This window comes from Podarcis muralis, chromosome 9 (genome assembly GCF_964188315.1).
Source record: "Podarcis muralis chromosome 9, rPodMur119.hap1.1, whole genome shotgun sequence".
NCBI lineage: Eukaryota > Metazoa > Chordata > Lepidosauria > Squamata > Lacertidae > Podarcis > Podarcis muralis.
The window spans coordinates 40332580-40347301 of NC_135663.1; the positions used below are offsets into that span (position 1 = coordinate 40332580).

Sequence of the window (14722 nt, forward strand, 5' to 3'; positions counted from 1 at the left end):
GTGGGCACATAAAGTAATAGTACACAGGTCCCCAAAGTTGAGTAAGAGTGTGCTGATTTCTACATCGACACTGGCATCTGTCCTAACAGCAGTTCTGTCACTTGTTTAGCCAATAGGTGTTCTTTTTAGTTTAGTGCATTTTTATAACTTTAGCAGTAGGAATTTGAATGCCAAACAATTTCACCTGTTCTTTGAGTAGATTATAAGAATGCTAGAGGAATGTTTTGACTTGCTTTTAGCAGTAAGTTCTGCTACTCATGTTGTCTTTATCTTACCACTAAGCAGAGTACTGATAAAGAAACATGCATTGCAAACAACTTCAGTAGGAGCACAAAAACAATTCTGTCTTTCATCTCCATTTCGTAGCATAAAAATGGTTGGCCTTTTCTACCCTATGCTTAAGGGGGGAAACCAACTATACCATGGAAACCATTAGAATTTCATTTGGTAGGATATGCAAAGGGGCAATATAGATTGATAAAGTTGCAGGTAAAATATGAGTTTGTAGTGGCAAAAACAAAGGCTGCAGCTCAAAACAGTGTTAAAAAAGCAAGAGAAGTGTGGCACCTTCCAAAATAACAAATTTATTGTGGCATGTGGACCAGAGCCTACTTTATAATATGGCTGAAATGCCTTTTTGTGTTGGTAGGTATAATACACATGGAAATGAAATGTAAAAAAAGAAATGTGATAATTATGTTAAAGCTGAAATAGATGCAAAATTAGCATAGTGACTACTGCACAGGAGCACGAAATGCTACCTCAAACACCTCAGCATTGCTTGGGTTAATTAACACCTGTAACAGTGTTTGTATTAGGATGTTTGTGTTACTATGGGAGCTCCTGTAGAAGAGTTTTGCTTCAGGGTAACAACTTACAAAGGATATGCCCAGAACTGTCTCTCCATTGAAATTAATTGTGAAGCTCTGTGTGCACACTCAAGCCCCCCACCCCAGATAGTGATTAATATATGGCACGCATACGCGGAGTTGCAAAATGCCACTGGATCAGGTGAATAATGATTTGACAAGCAACTCTCTTGGAGGTAGTGTTGCATGCCATTTGCTCTGCTAAATCGCTGTGTAAATACACTTAATCTGTTCCACGGTCACCTGACTTAATGAACAGCTAAGATATGGCCAGTAAGATAAATAGTCACTTTTGTAGTATGGCAGTTTGGTTACTAATAAGAAAAACAGGTCCTTTGTATTTGTATAGCTCTTCACACCTGCTGCCCTGATACATTACTGAAGAAAGTCAAATGTATACATTCAAAGCAACAGAATGAACAGGAAACTAAAATATTATCTTAAAAGATTCCAAAATAAAACATTGCAAAGGAGATCAACTACGGATTGCACATGTAATGTTAATTTTTAAATTCTTAAACATTTCAAGAGAAAACATTACTAAAGGAAGTCAAATGTAAAATGCACATTTAAAACAGCATAATTAGCAAGACAATACAATATTATCTTAAGCATAGGACATTGCTGCTGCTGCTACAGCTACCAATCCTGCCTAGGGTGGTTCACGGCAGGTGGCAGCTGCGGAAGCTCAGACTCAGTGACCTGGATCTGTACTAAGAGGCATCCAAGATGATCTCTGGCTTCTTCAGCACCCTCAGCTTTTGTAGTTGGGAGTCAGGGCCCCACCCTGCCAGGCCTGATGGAAAAATTCAAGGCAAGGGAGCAGGTCTTCCAGGTCTCAAAGCCAATATGAATGGCTCAGTCTGGTTTCTAATAGGGCCAGGCTGCATTCCGGATGGGATCCTGAGAATGAGAGTCTAAGGCCACCCAGCGTTCTGTTCATGGCTGACTTGATATCTATAACATTGATTCCCCTCCCCTACACAAATATCATACTCTCAACCGCATGTATCACTCTTATTTCCCGTTTTTTTAAAAAAGATTCACACTGAAGACTCTTGAGATCATTACGCTGCTCCTGAATGTAACATTTTATGTTGTTGTTTTTATTCTGTACAAATAAGTTGTGATTGAATTTTTACTCTTGCATGACATGCAAAATCACATGCTGTTTTCTGATGGAGCTGAGGTATGTCAAATGAAATGTATAAACCATATGAGAATTTGCAAGTTCGCAAGACTTGGCTTTACATTTTTCAGGCTTTGTTTAGCTTCCCATTTGGCTGTTTTCCCTTTTTAGGATGGAATCGGGGGAAGGGAAGCCATTTACTTCTTCATGCTAGTATATATCACATGCACTGGAAAGCATTGCATATCCTTCAGGGTCTATCAGGTCATAGCTGTATCCTACTATTTCCTGAATCTGTATTATTTCACTTATAAAGAAAACGGAAAGATCCAAAATATGCTTTTAATTGACAACCAACAGGAGAGTTTATAGTGACATGTTATTATCGGAGTGTGGATACTGTATTAATAATTAAACTGATCTAGCTGACTTTGCATTTCCAGATATCTTAGGCTATGTAATGTTTCATGGCCTAGTTATACTGGTTCTGAAAAGATTGAAATAGGGATAGCATCAGTAGATACATGCACACAAAAACAGGTAGCTGGATGTAATGACATCTTAAACAAGTGTGTTAACTTCCTATTACTTTGAAACTACCTTGCATTTCCTTTCAGCCTCCCAATTTCTGTTGAGAAATGAGGTAACTACTTCTGGTTGGATGTAATAGCCTTTTTATCAAGTGTGTTAACTTCCTATTACCTTGCCGTTACATTGCACTTCTTTCTGGATCCCAGTTTCTGGTGGGAGATGAGATTCTAAGTGCACACCACACTGCTGTAATAAACACACACACAAGAAGGTGAAATATTAGAGTTCTGTCTTGAAAATATTTAAGCACAATGAGCCTTAAGGTCAATACAAACCCTAATTAATCGAAACCCAACAACATGCTATGATGCTAACACAATGTATTTTTAACTCTTTTGTTACTTTCCTATGGCTTTGTATTCATTTCACTACTAGTATGATTAACTAGGGAAATATTTTCATGGGTGTCTATTTACATTACTTTTTTGCTCTTTTTCACTATGCCTAATACAAACAGGGAGTGCTTCCACATTAGCCCTTTATTCATTATTAGGTCACTTGGGTTTTTTTTTGTGAACAATCCAGGTGACATTCTCCTGAAACAGTTTATTTCCTATCCTGACCCATTCATGTTCTGCTTATTCCATCCTTCCTTTTTTGTGTTTGTCTATTACATTTAAAATGCAATTCTGTGCCAGCGTCTTCATCACCATCTCTCTCTACTCTTCGATGAGTAAAACTGATAGTGTCTGTAGGTTTGGGGACACTGGTCAGTTATCTCATCTGCCCTGTCCATCTTGTTTTTTAAAACACATTTCTATATGCACCACTGCTGACGGGCGTAAGTGCATAATATGGTTTTATTCATAAGCATCTTCTGCAGGGCAGCAGCAGTGTTGCAGATAGTGAGAAAGTGGTGGCCAGATCTTGGGAGAGAAGGCAAAAGAGCTGCTTGAGCCCTCAGCCCTGCAGCACTCTCAGCTGCCTGCTCCCAGAGCAGTGCGTCTGCAAGTTCCTTTTGTCTGCCTGCTTGTCAGCTTATGCTGCCAAGGGGAGAGAGTCTGAGAAGGAGGGATGGCAATAAAGCATACCTAGATCCAGGAGGGTGGAGGAAGCTTGGGCAGCTGCTGTTCTGTTGTGGGAGTGGCAACTCAGCAGGCAAGTGTGTCCAGAACAGGAATGGTTCTTCCTTCTATAGACGCTGACCATTTTGCTCAGTTGCATTACAGGGGAGCTCTTTCCCTCCTGCTGCATATCAGAAAATCAACCCACCCCCCATCTGACATCCTTCTAGTGCCCCCACCCATTTAGATGGTCCCCCTCACTTGTCTCCGGCCCTCATGTGGCTTATTTCTACCTTCCAGATGATGAGAAAGTTCTAGCACAGGGCTAGCGTTTAATACTGGTAGTGGAGGAGAGAGTCCCATGGACTGCAAGAAGATCAAACCTATCCATTCTTAAGGAAATCAGCCCTGAGCGCTCACTGGAAGGACAGATCCTGAAGCTGAGGCTTCAATACTTTGGCCACCTCATGAGAAGAGAAGACTCCCTGGAAAAGACCCTGATGAAAGATTAAGAGCACAAGGAGAAGGGGACGACAGAGGACGAGATGGCTGGATAGTGTTCGCGAAGCTACCAGCATGAGTTTGACCAAACTGCGGGAGGCATTGGAAGAGAGGAGTGCCTGGCATGCTCTGGTCCATGGGGTCATGACACGACTAAATGACTAAACAACAACAACCACAAGCAGCACTTAATACACAACATTAACAAAAGCTTTGGCTCCCCCCCCCCCCCCGAAGCACCGGTTTGATATTAGACTACATAGTGCCTATGCACAATGGCTAATCAGAGTTATGCAAGACTAGTCTTACAACTGACATGTACATATTGGAACAGAGGTCTGCATGCACAAATTGGAGGCTAACACAGATTTGGTTATAAAAACAGCAGGGCAGGGCAGTATAAATTGCATGATTGAGGCTGCAGGAACTTGGGTCTACACATGCAAGTCTCCGTTAAAACATGACATCTACCACATAAATTGTTCTGGAGGTTGCAGAATGTGGGTAAGCTCGTTAGATCCTGATCTCTTACTACATGTCGGCACTACGAGAGGCTATGCTAAACACTATGTTGTTTAGATTTCATTATCACCTAATGTTCATAAATGTATGTCAAGTATATTAGGTGTTATATGCAGATACTCAAGATGCTCCCCTCCCTCAGTACAGTTGAAATTGCCAGATCTTATGCATGCAAATCTCCTGTATTTGCTCTCCTGTTCACTTACAAAGAGGAATAAGTAAGCCTTATCCCTAATGAACTATATGACACCTGGAAAAACAGTGGAGGTTACTTTGAAGATTGGAGCTAAAGTGCCTTTCTGTCTGCTTATGGGTTTTTGGTTGTTTTGTTTTTTGCAGAGGCAACGTGTTCTCTTTCATGTTTTGCAGTAAACTAAATGGTTCTTGTTTGTGGCCATATCTGAATATAATGGTCTACTACCAGAGGAGGTACATGGGAAACAGCTGTGCCTGTCACTTTAAATGTCATGAAATATAAGCACAGGAAGAACTAGTTCTCTAGTCCATTTTTCTTGATCTGGACAAATGGTTCCTAAAACCATATTTTCAGTGTTTTGTTTTTTAACAAACAAACAATGACTTGACAAGATGACAGAGGTTTTGTTAAGCTCAATTTTGATGTTAACACAGTTCCGCCTTTCTCTGATGAGCACCTATATTTGGTTGGGATGGGGGAGTAGTAGCCAGAGCATGAGATGCTGGCCAGCAAGGTGTCACTGGTGTTTGTGGCTTTTTCCAGTGCTGATTTGGTACTTATCAAGAGTTGAGGTTGTGCAGTGCAATGCATGTTATGGTCATGTAGTTGAGAGTGAATGGAAGGAAGGAAGGAAGGAAGGAAGTAGTTTCATATTTTCCAGGGTGAAAGCCTGCTCTGGTATAGAATTCAGCCCCTCTCAAGTGAGAGAAGGGATGGAGAGTATTTGATGGTACCGGGGATGTGGGGCACGAGCCCAGTGCTACTTTAGAGTTTGGGAGAGTAACGTCTATGCATATGGTTTAGAGCAGGCATGTCCAAATACCATTTCGGGGGCCTAATCCGGTTGGTTTAATCCAGCCCCTGTGGCAGTTTATTTCCTGGGGTAAAATCCCCCCCCCCCCCAAAAAAATAAACCCAACAACAAAAAGGTCAACAACTTCAATCCTTAAAAAAGGTCAATAACTTTGGTTGGACCTTTGGTCGGCCCTCACAGCCCTTCACTTAATCAAATCTGGCCCTCTTTGAAAAAAGTTTGGACACCACTGGTTTAGAGTGGTGTAGATCCATGTGGTTGGTTGATGGAGATGTTTGAGGTCTTGAATGATTATACTAGTTGTGTGGAATGGAGCATGAATGAGATGGGTTGAGCTGGTTGTATGAATGAATGATGCGTGTTGTTTTGATGGTAGTTTCACATTATACTGCCTTGTAGTGCTCTTAGACTTTTATCAATATTGTTTTTAGGTATATTGGTATTGTTTATGTATTCGTGTTTTGATGGTACTTATGTGGTTTTGATGGTACTTACTGTGTTTAGATGTATATTTATGTATTTTAATCTAGTGTAAACCATTTCAAGATATTCAGATAGTAAGTGGTCTGTAAATGGAACCGATACATAAATAAATAAAACAAAGTCAGGGTCATGTAGTGGTTAAAGTGATGGCCTAAGACTTTCCAGTAGCACCTTAAAGACCAACTAAGTTAGTTCTTGGTATGAGCTTTCGTGTGCATGCACACTTCTTCAGATACACAAGTGTATCTGAAGTGTATCTGAAGAAGTGTGCATGCACACGAAAGCTCATACCAAGAACTAACTTAGTTGGTCTTTAAGGTGCTACTGGAAGGAATTTTTTTTGTTTTGACTATGGCAGACCAACACGGCTACCTATCTGTAACTGGGCCTAAGACTTGAGAGACTCTCCGCTCTTCCATGAAGCTCACTAGATGACCTTGGGCCAGCCACTGTTAACCCACCTCACAGGGCTGTTGTGAGGAAAAGCTAGGGAGAGGGAGAACCACGTGCATCACCGTGAGCTCCTTGGATAAAAAGTGGAGAAGAAATGCATTAACAAACACACTAACTAACTAACTAACTAACTAACGATGAAGTCATGTTTCCATGCAGTGTTGCTGTTTGGCATCTATTGAAATCAATGTAGCTGCAGGCTTGTGTGTATGGAATAGACCTTGTGTTCATGGGAGTGAACTGGGAAAATCACAAACCTAGGCATGCAATAACATGTGCTTTTCTTTGGCATTGTGCCTATGATGATTAAAACTAGGTTCAAGCTCCTGTGTAAGTTTTTGGATAAACTCTGTGCTTTTTTAAAGTGCGTTTTTTTAAAAAACCTGAAATGTAAAACCTCTGAGAACTTGGCAAGAAAGATTTCCCCACTGCAGATAAAAATAAGCAAACAAAAATGTGTATTGCTGCTTGGTTTTGTTTTTTTTAAAAGATTTTATTTATCAACATTTTAGAAAGCAAAGAACCTGTTAGACCATAAAATTGTTTGGGGGAGGGGGAGCATATATAATTGCTTCATGTATATATTTGTGAGAATCTTCTTATAGAAACTAGTTCAACCCTATGCATATGTACTCTGAAGTAAGTACTATATATACAGTAGGGCAGGGGTCCCCAAACTAAGGCCTGAGGGCAGGATAAGGCCCGAGGGACTTGTTTATCCGGCCTGCGGCGATACCCGCCGCCCGCTCTTGCCGGTGCTGCGCTGTGCGGCTGCCCACTTCCGGGTCGGAGGAGCACCGGAAATAGCTTGTGTGCATGCGCAAGCCTTATTTCTGGTGCACATCCGGGTCGGAGGAGTCCCATGCACATGCACACAAGCTATTTCCGGTGCTTCTTCGACCCAGAAGTGTGCCAGAAATAGCATGTGTGCACGCGTATGGGCACGCGCTCCCCCACCCTCTGGCCCACTGCGTGATCGGCGCTGGAGACACCGGCCTGAGGTGTGGTAAGTTTGCTGACCCCTGCAGTAGGGCTTACCCCAGTTAAGTGTCCATAGGATCACAGATTTCGGCTCTTTTACAATCATTCATATTAGGAATAAAAGCTTTGAGCAACAAAAGAGGGAGGAACACAAATTTGCAGGTGGTCTGGAAAGGTGTGCCAAGTTGGCTGGGTAGAAAGTCAAGAGAGCATATTGAATTATGGGAACCTCTGAAGCTCCACTGCTGATTTTAATTATAAGGCTTTTAAATTAAGTCTTAACATGCCAATTGATAAACTTTATGCTCTGGTTGTCTTTGTCCATGGAGTTTTCTTGGCAGGAATACTGGAGTGGCTTGCCGGTTCCTGCTCCATCCCAATCCCAAAGAAGGGAAATGCCAAAGAATGCTCCAACTACCGCACAATTGCACTCATTTCACACGCTAGCAAGGTTATGCTTAAAATTCTACAAGGCAGGCTTAAGCACTATGTGGACCGAGAACTCCCAGAAGTGCAAGCTGGATTTAGAAGAGGCAGAGGAACCAGAGACCAAATTGAAACATGCGCTGGATTATGGAGAAAGCTAGAGAGTTCCAGAAAGACATCTACTTCTGCTTCATTGACTATGCAAAAGCCTTTGACTGTGTCGACCACAGCAAACTATGGCAAGTTCTTAAAGAAATGGGAGTGCCTGATCACCTCCTCTGTCTCCTGAGAAATCTCTATGTGGGACAAGAAGCTACAGTTAGAACTGGATATGGAACAACTGCTTGGTTCAAAATTGGGAAAGGAGTACGGCAAGGCTGTATATTGTCCCCCTGCTTATTTAACTTATATGCAGAATTCGTCATGCGAAAGGCTGGGCTGGATGAATCCCTAGCCGGAATTAAGATCGCCGGAAGAAATATCAACAACCTCAGATATGCAGATGACACAACCTTGATGGCAGAAAGTGAGGAGGAATTAAAGAACCTTTTAATGAGGGTGAAAGAGGAGAGCGCAAAATATGGTCTGAAGCTCAACATCAAAAAAAAAACAAAGATCATGGCCACTGGTCCCATCACCTCCTGGCAAATAGAAGGGGAAGAAATGGAGGCAGTGAGAGATTTTACTTTCATGGGCTCCATGATCACTGCAGATGGTGACAGCAGCCACGAAATTAAAAGACACCTGCTTCTTGGGAGAAGGGCAATGACAGGCCTAGACAGCATATTAAAAAGCAGAGACATCACCTTGCCAACAAAGGACCATAAAGAAGGCTGATCGCCGAAGAATTTATGCTTTTGAATTATGGTGCTGGAGGAGACTCTTGAGAGTCCCATGGACTGCAAGAAGATCAAACGTATCCATTCTTAAGGAAATCAGCCCAGAGTGCTCACTGGAAGGACAGATCATGAAGCTGAGGCTCCAATACTTTGGCCACCTCATGAGAAGAGAAGACTCCCTGGAAAAGACCCTGATGCTGGGAAAGATTGAGGGCACAAGGAGAAGGGGACGACAGAGGACGAGATGGTTGGACAGTGTTCTCGAAGCTACAAACATGAGTCTGACCAAACTGCGGGAGGCAGTGGAAGACAGGAGTGCCTGGCGTGCTCCGGTCCATGGGGTCACGAAGAGTCGGACATGACTAAATGACTAAACAACAAACAACAACAACATGCTCTGGTTTCTCCTCAGATAGTACAAATATATTTATAACTATTTTTCCAGGAGTAAAATCCTGCTTCGTTGCTGACGTGTTTTGCTTTGTGAGCTTTAATTCCCTGGGTTTCTCCCTACCATTGCACCAAGGGAGGAGTAAAGTGGAAGTAAATGTGTTGTGTTCTAGCATGATGCTTTTTCACACTGTGGGTTAAGTGAGCCAAGCTTACTGTTATGTGCGAACTTGACCTTTATCAGAGTTCATTTCTTGTTAACCCGAGAGTTTCTATAAGTCTCCTCTTGATTTTGAACAATGCCCACAATGGTTATCCACAGTTGTCATGAGGCTATTTATGAACCAGGGGAGTTGCATTTGAGGACTGTTGATGTGGGATCTCTTCCACATCATTTATTTATTTTTGTCTATTCTCAGCGGAAGGTGGGGGTTGTGCTGCTTTCTGTTCAGAATACAGTTTTGGATCTATCCCTTATAAAAATTTGAATACTAAATGGCATCGGGAAGAGAATACAACTTTCAGAATCTGACATAATTTTGTACAAATCAATATGTTAAGCTGTTATGAGGAGTATATCAAGTTTATGGTATTTTATTGCTTATAATTGGATTTCTCCCTTTCCCCTGTCCCAGTTGCTTATGTTGTCCCTTATTAATTTGATTTGGTTGTTACAGCCTTTTGCCTAAGCATATTAGCTCTCTTCAGACATTCAGCCAAAGACATGCCATAAATGGAATAGAGGCAAGTGATGTACGCACCATCTCAGTCCACTTTATCTGTAGGAAGGTCAGGATGAAGCAGGCAGGAACATTGGGACTGAGGGTAGTGTACGCACTAATGCTCTCACACCTTCAGCTGAATGCCTGAATGGGACTGTTGTCAGGCCTGTATTCCAGGTTTGTGCTTGCGGGTTTCTAGGAATAATTAATTGTGCATGTGTATTCTTTATACAGCGGTACCTCTGGATGCGAACAGGATCCATTCCGGAGCCCCATTCGCATCCTGAGTAGAATGCAACCCGCGTGTGCGCAGGTCGTGATTTGCTGCTTCTGCGCATGACGTCATTTTGCGCACATGTGCTAGTGGCGAAACCCGAAAGTAACACGTTCCGTTACTTCCGGGTTGCCGCGGAGAGTAACCTGAAAACGCTCAACCTGAAGCATATTTAACCTGAGATATGACTGTATTTTAGAGTGAAGCTGTGTGAATCAGTAACAGTTTTTGACAGAGTTAATTTTGAATTGTGGCGTGGCAGTTATGGTCTTGATTTCCCTTGTATTCTTAAAGGAAAATCGAGCGATGCCAGTACAGTCTACATATAATCTGAGATCTTGTGAAAAGGGATATGGTTTTATAATTACTGTTCTCTTCTTTTTCAGCTTCTCTGCGAAAATGTCAAATGGGAGGGTCCTTCATTTTCACCCTTCAATTCTCCATTTTGGAATGCAGTGAGTATTTTGCATACTTTTATTCTGTATCCCAGGAAATTCTTTCCCCAGAAGAGTCTGTAATTCCCTTCCATTTTGCATTGCATACAATGTTTCCACCCTCCTTTCTGTGTCCGGTTCCTTGGCAGCTTAGAGTACATAGTTCTTACTCAAGCAGGATTGCAACACACAACTAATAATAATAACACCACCTCCCCTTCACCAGCGGGCCCCCAGGGCTGGTTGCTACAATATAAAATTCTGAATTAAAAACAGTTAAAACAAGTTACATCCACAGGAGTGGGATGGGTCTTGAAAACAACCATCTCAGGTGTCAAAGAGCAAGGTGTCTTCAGCATTTGCTGAAAGATGAAGGTGGCAAACATGTCTCTGTGGGAAGGAATTTCACAACACCCTTTTCTGGGGGGCCCTTCCTTGTACTTCTGAGGAGGGCAGAACCACCAAAAGGGGTCCACCTTCTGATCTTAACACCCAGAGAAGGTCTGTAGGGAAGGAGGCAGTCTCTCAGATTTTGGGGGCTTAAGTCCTATAGGGTTTTAAACACTTAAACACCTTGAATTGAGGCTGGAAATCAACTGACAGCAAACATAGCAGTTTTAGAACAACCGTAAGAGTTCTAAAGGCAGCCCTATTCAGCAATCTGACCACTGCATTTTGAACCACTGCATTCAGAGTTATCTTCAAGAACAGCCCTATGTAGAGCGCACTGCAGTAATCCAATCTGGAAGTTACCAGAGCGTGGAGTTCCATAGCCAAGTTATCTCTGTCCAAAAGGGGCTGTAGCTGGTGAACCAGCTGGAATTAGAAATAGGCACTCATAGCCATCAAGGCCTCCTGGGCCTCAAGTGACAATGTTGGACTTCTGCTGGTTCTCATGAAAAGGGAACGCTGGATGAGGAGGTGGCTTTTGGCTTGGATTTGTTCATGTCATGCCGAACCACATTGTGTCTGTATCCCAAAGTTATCTTTGGTTTAAATTCCAATGGGCCCAAGTTGTAGGGGTTTTTCTGAACACTGTATGTTTGCGTGTGGAGTGGAAAACATGACTGCATTCTTTCCATTGCCAATAATACTTCCCTTTCTTCTTTCCCTTAGGTTGCTGGGACTGCCTAAAGCTAAAATGCTATGTGCTTACAATCCTAGTAAGGATAAAGATGTTATAGTGAATTCAATGTTTACAGCTACTAGGCATTTTCATGTGTCTCCTGTTCATAGCAGGGTGAGTGCTGATGTACTTTTGGAAACTATGCTAGGGCAGTGCGCCAGAGTTTCATGCTTTCTTGGCCCTAAAGCGTTAGCTAACTGGTCTTTCTTTCCTACTTTCCCAGCCATCAGCTTGTTCTTGGTCTTCCCATTTATTTCTATTAGGGCTGAGCTGAACATTTCCCCATACATTTTCGGTGCCAAAAAATATATATGCTTTCTGTGTCCCTCAGAAGTATCTGATTTTTACTGTTGCTCGTTGCTTTTTCAGCCCCTGTTGCTTGTGGCTTCACCTGCATTTGGATTCCAATACACTTAAAACTCAATACATCCTTGTCAGTTGTCTTCTCTCCTCCAGCTCAATCATTCTCCGCCCTCCAAATGACTCTTACTCCCTCAGAAGACTCTGCCCTTTCCCCCTTGTTACTCTCCTCTGCTATGAGAAGCTTCTTGTTTTTAACGAACTAGCTTTTATTTTATTTTCTAACAGTGGGTTATTTTTTTTACACATGTAGCTTGTTTAAACTATGATTTGTTGAAATGAGCCAAGGTCAAACTGTGGTTGTTTCAACAAACAATCGTTTAAACTTATGAGAGTTCCCAGTTTGGATGTAATGATATGCTCCTTTAAAGTTTATGTTTCCAATTTCCTCCTTGTGCTCTGGAGCCAGAGGAGGAGAGGGCTGAGGGGAAGCATGCAAACCCAAGCTCATTCATATCATAGCTGTCAACCTCCCCTTTTTGGGGGCAGGAAATTTCCTTATTCCAGCGCCGTTTCCCACTTCTTCCTGCTGCTATCCCGGATTGTTAAATATCCCGCAGACTGTCCCCAGGACAGGTGAGGCTGCTGATCCCTTATTTTCAAATCTGAAAGTTGACAGCTATGATTCATACCATGCTAAACCATGACTGGGTTGGGTCCAGACTGTATCTCTGTAAGTAAAGTGACTTGCAATCCTGGTTTAAGTTAAATAGTGGTGGTTATATAAGTTTGGGTACATTGGCAAGCTACTATGGTTTGCTGCTAACCATGATTGAAAGCTTCTCATTGTGACGTGTAGGAAAAGGGAGGAGGGGGCATATGAGCCTGAGGTTCCTGGTTGTTACGATTATAATGCTAAGTCATGATTCATATCATGTTAACCATGATTGGGTTGGGTCCAGACTGTATCTCTGTAAGTAAAGTGACTTGCAATCCTGGTTTAAGTGCTGCATTTGAAGCCAGCCTCTGTCTTAGCATGCAGTCTCTTTATGCAGCCCCTCCTTGTTTCTTATTGCTCTTCAGACTACATATAGGAAGGTGCAGGGGAGCATGGCGGCTATGGGCCACTGTCACTATGTTTAGTCTAGTGGGGCAAGGGGTGGGTGGTGACCCACTTTTTAAAATTTACAAGTCTGTAATAAAATTAATGCAATTAATTCTATTGAACACCAGATACTTTTATTTTATCTGTAGGTGATTCCAGCAATGGGAAAAAATTGTTTCAGAGTACTGTTTCTTCCATTAGAAGAAGGCAGTTTTGAAAGTACATTATTTATAAATACCTCATCTCATGGAATATTTTCATATCAGGTAATCTTTTGTTCATCAGCTTGAGATTTAGAAGGTAATTTGTTTTTCAAATGACGTAATAGTGGGCAAAACCAGGAAACATTGCCAGCAGTTCTTGGTCATGAATAAATAATACTTGCAGAGAGCATTATGATTTCCAAGGGACTGAAGCTTTAAGGGGTCTGTTTTTCTGGTCCCAAATGGCTTAAAAATTTTCTACATTTGTGTTGGAGTAGAAGCAAGTGGGCGACTTTCCCCTCTGGTAGTTGAAGACAACCATCCTGTAGGTACATTTTCAAGTAAGCCTTTCTAACTTGGAAAAAAAAAAGATTTGTATTCCATGTTAAGCATTACAGACAATTAAATACAGTAGTTCTAAAAGTATATGTAGCCCTGCTTGGCCATGATTTATTTGCTGCTACAGAAAAAAGTGTAGAGACATCCAGAAAATCCGTGTTATACAGATTATACAAGGAATTATGCCTCAGTTTTATAACTGAAGGTATTCCTAGGCTGTACCTCAGTAGGTTGGAGAACTAAGGCAATGCTGCCATTGTCTATGCAGTGACATCTGGATCTTATAGCACATATTGCTTGCTTGCACGCTTCCCATACACATTTTATTGACCATGTAAGAGGGCATAATGTGACTAGATGGACCTTTGGTTTGAACCAGCAGGGCTCTTGGCATTCACTATGATCTCAAACTTTGCATGCAAAAGTTGGTGTTGTACACCAGTTTGCATTGTGCATGTATAAGACAATTTGGGATCTTCATTCATTATTTACTTATTAAATTTGTATACCGCCCTATGCCCGCAGGTCTCAGGGCGGTTGCAACATAAAATCACAATATAAAAACATGAAATGCATAATAAAAATAAAACCAACCCAATAAACACCCTCCCTTCAGTTGCATTCACTTCAAAGGGACTAGCAGAAGAGAATTTTCTCAGTGATTTTGCACACACTCTACCTCTTGGATCAGTAACACTTCATTGATAAACTGAAGGGATCTGTAAGGAGTTCTAAAAAACAGTTTACTGTGGAATTTGTGAATGAAAATTTTAAAATAACAGAGAAACAAAAGGTCAGTAACATTTAACTGGGCTTTAAAAAGAAGAAATAAATAATATTTACTTGTGTAAAATAATAATATAATAATATAATATTAATATAATAATATAATATATAATATAATATAATATAATATAATATAATATAATATAATATAATATAATATAATAATATAATATAATATAATATAATATAATATAATATAATATAATATAATATAATATATGCTTTTAAAACTTGG

General features: G+C 41.3%; 1 protein-coding gene across 7 annotated transcripts in view; it reads left to right on the top strand.

Annotated features, from left to right (window-relative positions):
- TMEM131L (transmembrane 131 like) overlaps nucleotides 1–14722 on the top strand; it is a 69977-nt gene that overhangs the window by 20852 nt on the left and 34403 nt on the right. For 6 of the 7 annotated variants that reach the window (XM_077934110.1, XM_028743175.2, XM_077934109.1 and 3 more), the window contains exons 4-6: nucleotides 10581–10649; nucleotides 11745–11868; nucleotides 13309–13425. In XM_077934110.1, the coding sequence (XP_077790236.1) occupies nucleotides 10581–10649; nucleotides 11745–11868; nucleotides 13309–13425 (310 nt within the window). The remainder of the gene's footprint in view (nucleotides 1–10580; nucleotides 10650–11744; nucleotides 11869–13308; nucleotides 13426–14722) is intronic. The other variant, XM_028743169.2, reaches the window with a different exon arrangement.